The 8,671-nt window shown below is 46.0% G+C and overlaps 1 protein-coding gene across 5 annotated transcripts in view; it reads left to right on the top strand.

Annotated features, from left to right (window-relative positions):
• The first annotated feature begins 625 nt into the window (after positions 1 to 625).
• The window catches only part of mapkbp1 (mitogen-activated protein kinase binding protein 1), a 26,861-nt gene continuing 18,815 nt past the window's right edge, over positions 626 to 8,671 (top strand). For 2 of the 5 annotated variants that reach the window (XM_061063750.1, XM_061063749.1), the window contains exons 1-2: positions 626 to 968; positions 8,346 to 8,437. In XM_061063750.1, the coding sequence (XP_060919733.1) occupies positions 855 to 968; positions 8,346 to 8,437 (206 nt within the window). In that variant the 5' untranslated portion in view covers positions 626 to 854. Of the gene's footprint in view, positions 969 to 1,044; positions 1,247 to 8,345; positions 8,438 to 8,671 lie in introns of those variants that run through there. The other 3 variants (XM_061063752.1, XM_061063751.1, XM_061063753.1) reach the window with 2 other exon arrangements.

The following is an 8,671-nucleotide window of genomic DNA, read 5'->3' as shown; positions in this document are numbered from 1 at the left end:
CAATAAAGATAAATGAAGGGAGGTGAGTGAATGTTTTGTAAAAGTTAAAGCTTTGAAGATAAAGTTTGTGATTCAGAGTAACTCCTTTGCAGTAATAAAGAAGAAGAATCTAAAGCAAAATCTGAGTCTGTAGGGACTTGGGTTGGGAATTGGAGGGTCGCCTGTTCAAGTCCCGGCACGAACCAAAATCCGGAAATTGGTCTGGTACCTCTCCATTAATGGATGTCCATAGGATCCTGTTTGTGTATTTCGGCTTATGTTTGTGTAGCATGTTCATTAAACAGAGTGTAAAACCGATTTTCCCCTCGAGGGATGAATAAAGTATAAATTGATTATACCATTTTTCATTTAACTCATAACTGCACAATGTGTAAATGTATTAATGACAATTAATGGAAGTATTTTTTATACTTAATTAATTAATTAATACTTAATCTGTAAATACGTGATTTTATTTATTCTTATTTGTACTCATTCTCTTTTTTTTTTTTCCCCTCTGGGATCAATAAAAAAAAAATCATATAGTATATCTCGAGCTTTTTTGTTCTGAAAATCCTGGCCGGAAGTCTATGTGTCATTGCTGCTTGCGGCCTTGACGCTGCGGTGCGTCATGACGCTACGGTGCGTCATTCGTTCAGTCCGGTCTGTCTAGCTCGTGCAGAAGTCGCTTCGTCTCTTCGCTGCGGCGGAGGAAACAATGTGGACCAGCCCGGGCCAGTCCGGAAACGGGACTAGAGCCGGGCTAGCTGGACCGGCACGGCGAGGCTCTAAGACGGTATGACGTCACCAGCATCAGGGACAGAGCGAGAGACGAGCCGCTGAGAGAGGCTGCTAGCCGGGCAGCTAACAGCGCGATGACCGCGGAGGGAAGCGGAACGATCCGCAGCCGCATCAAGAACCTGCTGCGCTCCCCGTCCATCAAACTGCGACGCAAGAGCGGCACCGCGCGGCACGAGCTGGGCGACAAGGTGCGCACGCACGCACGGACACACACACACACACACACACACACACACACACACGCACACACTCTGACACACACACACACACACACACACACACACACACACACACACACACACACACACACAGTTTTGAACATGTTGTGATTTCAGTTCTGATAAAAACAACTTGTTGTCTCCCTGTCTCTCTACTGGAGTCCTGGTCCTGACTCGACCTGCAGCTTCCTGTTTCTGCTCCAATTGTCCCTGCAGGGCTTCCATCCGTCCACCAATCAACAGTTTCAGTCAGAAACACTCCCAGCATGCTTTGAGTCTTGTTTAGACTGTGCGTGTGTCTGCAGTGTTAACCAATCTGAGGGTCAAATGGTGCATTCATCTGAAAAACAAGTTTCCCAGTTGTAAAATGCACATGAACGCCTGCTGAAGTCGCAACAACTTCTAGGAAACTCGAAAAACGTCTTAACGTCATAATCGTCATCACATGGGAGGCAAAATATGTTTTGTTATGTTAAGATAATTTTGTTAATTGCACGTCAACTTTTTTGCTGAAATATAACACACATCGCCTTCGTAGCATCAATGCTGTTTATTACTGTTGTTTCAACATTTTGGACTCTCCTAACTGAAATCACATGAACACACTGAAATCAAAAGAACGACTTCCCATCTCAGAAACTTGGTCCACCCAAGCAGCACATGAATGCAGCAATAAACCTGAGATGGTGGTCAGATAGCCATGAGGGGGTCACATGATGATGCAGCATGTCCTCATTAACCACTTAAGCCTGATGTCTTCTTCTGTGTTGAATCTATGCCATACATAATAAGCATGGTTTCAATCGCCATGGTTTCCTGTTACATAAACAAACCGAGAACGTGGCGGGGACAGGAAAATGGTGATATATCTAGCATAGAAATTGCAATGCCATCTAATGTTCAGGTGTAGTATACAGAGCTACACAGGCACAAAAATGCACAAGTATACAGAGCTCCACGGGCTAATACTACATGAACAGGATGCTATGAAGCTAATGCTACATTTCTTTAACCCACACATCATTTGTAGCTGTAGAGCTAACTGTGTTAGCATTAGCTGTGCTGCCTAAACTGAAAGTTATGGTCAACCTGTGCACCAGCTAGATTTCAGCCCTGCCTGAGTCACACCTGGTGGTACCTTTGAATTCTGGAACAGAACAGGAGTTGGTTTAGAAAGTGGTTGTTCACACATGCACCTCACACCATAACACTATTCCTGTGAGACAGAAGGGGGGGGGGGCAACGATGGAGACACCTGGAGAAGGGTGATTCGGAGAAACGGCCTGCCCGATCTGTACCCAAGTGGTGCTTTGCTCATGGACTTCTGTGCTAGTCATGGATTGACCATAACGAAAATTATGTTCGAGCATAGGGATGTTCATACGTGTACTTGATACCAGTACAACCTCTGCCAAAGATCGAAGATCAACTTTTAAGTTGTTTAATAACATTTGCCGCCGTATGTTTTTGACACTCCGGTGAAGAGAGAAGTAGAGCTGTCAACTAATGACCACCTAGTGGTGAGTTGGATCAGATGACAGATTAGGCTGCTAGACTGATCTGGTAAACCAAGGATTAAAGTACTCCGGTCCTGTGCTGGAATCTACGGCGAGAGGCAGTGAGGGGGAAAATATATAACAAACATAAATACATGTTGGAATCAGTTGGGAATGCGCTTGATGAAGTTTGACTCGATAGAGTTCACCTACCAATGGTATGCAAGTTACGTAGCCAATCAGAAACAGAGTAGGGCGGGTTTTGGCAACTATCGAGCTGTGGGATCTAGCAATGCAGCACGTTATGCTAGGCGCGCCGTCTAGGTAAGCGGAGTGAGTAAGAGAGAGAGAGAGAGAGGACTTGATAAGACTTGATAAGACATCTCCCCGCACAAGGGTCACCGGTTGTGATAACGGGATTGCAAGTGAAACTTTTTAAAACTGGAGTTTTGTTGTGCTGCACGGAGCCACTGAAGACAATTGGTCCGTTCAGTGTTGCCTGGACGTTGGCATTATTTCCGTGCAGCATACCGTATCAGCGCTCAGTGCGCGTGCAGGCAGGTGCCAGTGTGTCTCACTGAAATTGTCCTGACCCCTCTGCAGTACATAAGAGAGAGGAATCCGGTGGCTGGGAGAGTTGTGGTTAAGGAGGCAAAAACACGGGTGTGGGATGAGTAAGGGGAGGCAATGGAGAAGGACGTTCGGTTGGCATCAAGGAAGTTCTGCAAAATGCTGGCCGGCCTAGAAAGAGAAAGCAGGGCTTGCCCCAGGTTTTTATGGACTGGGGATATCATTGGGCGATGGAAGGAATACGTCCACTGAAGGGGAGGCAGAGTCTGAAGATCTTTGGGAACCTTACCATTAACCTTGGCAGAGGTTACTGTGGCAGTAAGAAAGAAAGCTCCTGAGGGTCAAGGTCTCAGGTATGGGGGTATGTAATGGTTTTCCCTCTGAGATGCTAGAAGCTCTGGACATTGTGGGGCTGACATGGCTGACACACCTTTTAAGTGTTGTGTGGACGTCTGGGACAGGGCCTGTGGTGGACCGGGGTGGTAGTTCCCATTTTTAAAAATGGGGGACCATAGGCTGTGCTTCAATTAGTTGAGTATCACACTTCTCAGCCTCCAGTGGAAAGTCTACTCTAGGGTGCTGGAAATGAGGCTCTGACCATTTGTCCAACGGTGGTGAACGTCAACATTAACGTCATCAATAGTTTTCGTGAACGGTCGGATGCGCGACTTGCTTTAAATGTTGCTGCCGCAAGGAATTGTGGGACTCCATATCTCATCTCCTTTGGTAAAGCATGGTCCAGTGTATCCTATGCTAAAAGAGGTTGTAAAGGAAGCATTACCTTACCAATACCCTTAGCTTACCTTTGAGGGAATTGAAACAGCTCTTATCACGGCCGCCACTTGCTCTGAGTCATTTCATTCAGTGAGGAACCTTCATAAGAAAAAAAGACAATTCGAACGCACTCTAAGATGGACTAAGAGATTGACAGGCAAATTGGCTCAGGGTCGGTAGTAATGCAGGCGTTGTACCAAAACCGTTGTGGTAAATAGGGAGCTGAGCCTGAAGGCAAAGTTCCAACCCTCACCCATGGTCACAGAAATAATAAGATATTGGAAATAGGCGACTGAAATTAGTTTCCTCCGGAAAGTGTCCTTGGAGATAGGATGAGGACCTCAGACATTAGGGGGGAGCACAGAGAAAAGTTGCTACTCCTTAACATCTTAAGGAGTCAGTAGAGGTGCTTCAGGCATCTGATTAGGATCCTCCTGGGTGCCTCGCTTTGGAGGTTTTCCGGGCACACCAAACTGATAGGAGGCCCTGGGGCAGACCCAGAGCAAGCTGCAGGGATTATATATCCCGTCTGGCCTGGGATCCCCCAGGATGAGCTGGAAAACGTTGCTGAGGAGAGGGCGGTCTGGTGTGTCTTACTTCACCTGCTGCCCACGTGACCCGTCCTCTGATAAACAGAAGAAAATGGATGGATCATATTAGATTTAATATCAATTGAAATCTTAAGCTGTACGAAAAATGTTTATGGACACAAATGTTACAACTACAACATTACAGACAAAGCTGTGCAGTAACAGTAAAACAGGGCCTCATGTTTTGGCTATTATCTACACCATCACCACCAACACCATTATCACCACCAACACCATTATCACCACCAACACCACCAACACCATCACCATTATCACCACCAACACCATTATCACCACCAACACCACCATCACCACCACCATCAACATGACCATCACCACCAACACCAACACCACCACCACCACCAACACCCTCATCACCGCCAACAACAGTTGGTTGTGAGTCAGCAGCAGTGTGTCTGTTTGCGGAGGGTGAGGAGAACTCACTTAAACAAAGTCAGCTGATTCACCTTTGAGTGTTTATTTTCACCAACACCAACACCATTATCACCACCATCACCACAAACACGACCACCAACTCCAATATCACCACCATCACCAACGCCATCACCACCAACACGACCATCACCACCACCATCACCACCACTAACACTATTATCATCACCACCACCAACACCATTATCACCACCAACACCATTATCACCACCAACACGACCATGACCACCACTAACACCATTATCACCACCACCAACACCATTATCACCACTAACACCATTATCACCACCATCACCACAAACACAACCACCAACTCCAATATCACCACCAACACCACCACCATCACCAACGCCATCACCACCAACACGACCATCACCACCACCATCACCAACGCCATCACCACCAACACGACCATCACCACCACCATCACCACCACTAACACCATTATCACCACCAACACCATTATCACCACCATCACAACCAACACCATTATCACCACTAACACCATTATCACCACAAACACCACCACTAACACCATTATCACCATCACCACCACTAACACCATTATCACCACCATCATCACCACCATCACCACCAACACCACCATCACCACCACCAACACCATTATCACCACCAACACCATTATCACCACCAACACCACCACTAACATCACCATCACCACCAACAACAGTTGGTTGTGAGTCAGCAGCAGTGTGTGTGTTTGCGGAGGGTGAGGAGAACTCACTTAAACAAAGTCAGCTGATTCACCTTTGAGTGTTTGTTTTCAGTTTGAGTTTGGTGTGACACGTTAAAGAGCGAGGGGGGGGCGGAGGGAGAGAGAGAGAGACAGAGAGAGCTTTGGAGAAAGCTTAGGAGAGGAGGGGGGAGTCATGTGAGGGGAGAACTCACGCTTCAGTCTGCTGCTGTTATCTTAGCATTCAGCTACACAGCACTCTACCTGATCACACTGAGTCCTGCTGCTTACATGCTAACATGCTAACAGCAGCAACAGTTTGACATAAGGTTCAGCTGTGAGAACTTCACTCTGATTAGACAGAAGCCTCATTGTGACCATGCATGAAGTAAGTGGGTGTGTGTGTGTCTGTATGTCTTGCGTAAGTGTGCGTGTGTGTGGTGAGGGATTAGTGCTACATGAACTCTCCTGAACATATCCAGGAGTGACCAGGTGAGCAGCATGTGTGAACACAGTCTACTTTGACTTGACTTCTTCCTGTAGCCTTCTGAGCCTGCCGTGGGCGAGGGGGCTGGGCAATGATGTCATTCAGTTTGAAGAGTTTGATTTTTTTCTCCTAACCCTGTATGTGTAGTGTTTATGTTCTTATACACATTGGAGTGAAACTGACACACACAGGAGACATTACTGAACTCTCCTCCCCTCTCCTCCTCTTTCTCCTCCACTTCCTCTTTCTCCTCTGCTTCCTTTATCTCCTCTGTCTCCTCCTCTTTCTCCTTTTTCTCCTCCGCTTCCTCTATCTCCTCTGTCTCCTCCTCTTTCTCCTCCACTTCCTATATCCTCCTTCTCCTCTATCTCCTCCACTTCCTCTTTCTCCTCCACTTCCTCTGTCTCCTCCTCTTTCTCCTCCACTTCCTCTAACTCCTCTATCTCCTCCACTTCCTCTTTCTCCTCCACTTCCTCTGTCTCCTCCTCTTTCTCCTCCACTTCCTCTATCTCCTCTGACCCCATTCTCTTTCTCCTCCACTTCCTCTGTCTCCTCCTTCTCCTCTTTCTCCTCCACTTCCTCTTTCTCCTTCACTTCCTCTGTCTCCTCCTCTTTCTCCTCCACTTCCTCTGTCTCCTCTATCTCCTCTTTCTCCTCCCCTTTTTCCTCTTTCTCCTCCACTTCTTCTATCTCCTCCTTCTCCTCTTTCTCCTCCACTTCCTCTGTCTCCTCTATCTACTCTTTCTCCTCTTTCTCCTCCTCTTTCTCCTCCTTCTCCTCAACTTCCTCAGTGTCCTCTATCTCCTCCACTTCCTCTATCTCCTCTTTCTCCTCCTTCTCCTCTATCTCCTTCACTTCCTCTGGGTGTATCCGAATTGCCAAGTACCTACTCAATCTGTCAGTAGTCAGTACCTACTATCCGTGCTGTATACTGTTTAGTACCTACTATTCAGTATGCACACACAGTAGGCAGATATTTGTTCCTACTTCGTCTGATTCATTCCGTAAGGAAGTGGTGTCATTTGCGTTTCCCGAACCGGCTGCATCCACCCGTTTTTTTTTTTTTGTTTGTTTGTTTTTTTTTTTGTTTAGCTTTATTCAAGAAGAGTAATGCGCACATACAGTCAGGTAAACAAAAAACAATACAACAATGTAAATCAAGTAAAAGACAGATACATAACTAAATAACATACAGTACATAAAGAAAAGTACAAATGAAAGACAGTAATATACAGAATATAAAGTAAAATAAACCAATAAAGACACATTTAAATAGTGAAATCATTATTTAAATAGAGGGAGAAAGGTTTTATAATAATGCAGATATTTGTTATATTTTCTGTTGTAAATTAAAAGTAGTGATTTCAGTCGGGACTTTAACTCTAGATTAAAAATTGATTCAATTAATCCACGCTCGTTTGTTTTGATTTGGAGGCGCATGTGAAGGGTCGTTTTACATTTAATTTCGCACAGCATTGTGGGTGGTAAAATACAATTCATTTCCTGAAAGGATGCATCCGATCCATACTGCATAAAACCCGGAAGTTAGTATCCATACTGAAATGTTCAGTATACTGAGGTGGACCCAAAAAATGCATACTGAATGACCACGACAGTTCAGTATACTGAAACTCCATACTGCACTGTGGCTATTCGGAAAGGGCCTCTATCTCCTCTTTCTCCTCCTTCTCCTCCATTTCCTCTATCTCCTCTTTCTCCTCCTTCTCCTCCACTTCCTCTAACTCCTCTTTCTCCTCCTTCTCCTCTTTCTCCTCGCTCTCCTCTTTCTCCTCCTCCTCCACTTCCTCTATCTCCTCTTTCTCCTCCTCCACTTCCTCTATCTCCTCTGTCTCCTCCTCTTTCTCCTCCTTCTCCTCCTCCACTTCCTCTATCTCCTCCTCCACTTCCTCTATCTCCTCTTTCTCCTCCTTCTCCTCCTCCACTTCCTCTATCTCCTCTGTCTCCTCATCTTTCTCCTCCTTCTCCTCCACTTCCTCTATCTCCTCTGTCTCCTCCTCTTTCTCCTCTGTCTCCTCCTCTTTCTCCTCTTTCTCCTCTGTCTCCTCCTCTTTCTCCTCCTTCTCCTCTGTCTCCTCCTCTTTCTCCTCTTTCTCCTCTGTCTCCTCCTCTTTCTCCTCCTTCTCCTCTGTCTCCTCCTCTTTCTCCTCTTTCTCCTCTTTCTCCTCCTTCTCCTGCACTTTGTGATCGTGTTAGGTTCAGGCGTCATGATAATTGTCTGTGAATATCAGTTCTGACTAACAGCTGATGACCTTTGTCTTTCAGGTGACCTTGGAGAAGGTTCTGGGAATCTCGGCTCCGGGGAACCGAGCACTGGCGTGCGACCCTCGGAGCGGCCTACTGGCTTATCCTGCAGGGTGGGTAACACCTGTATGATGTCACTTCCTGTTGGGGAAGCGTGACCAGACGTGATTCTTTAGGGTTATCCTGAAAAATTGATCATGAAAGAGTTTCCGACACGGATGTAATCTGAGCAGAACGCAGAGGCCACGAGTACACGAGAACATGACCATTGAAGTTTAGAGTTGAAAGTAGGATCAGCGTCTGTTACAGGGTTAAATTATATTTATAAACATATATCATCTAATATT

This window comes from Labrus mixtus, chromosome 18 (assembly GCF_963584025.1).
Source record: "Labrus mixtus chromosome 18, fLabMix1.1, whole genome shotgun sequence".
NCBI lineage: Eukaryota > Metazoa > Chordata > Actinopteri > Labriformes > Labridae > Labrus > Labrus mixtus.
The sequence above is the reverse complement of the archived record's forward strand: the minus strand, read 5'-3'. Positions and strand labels throughout refer to the sequence as shown.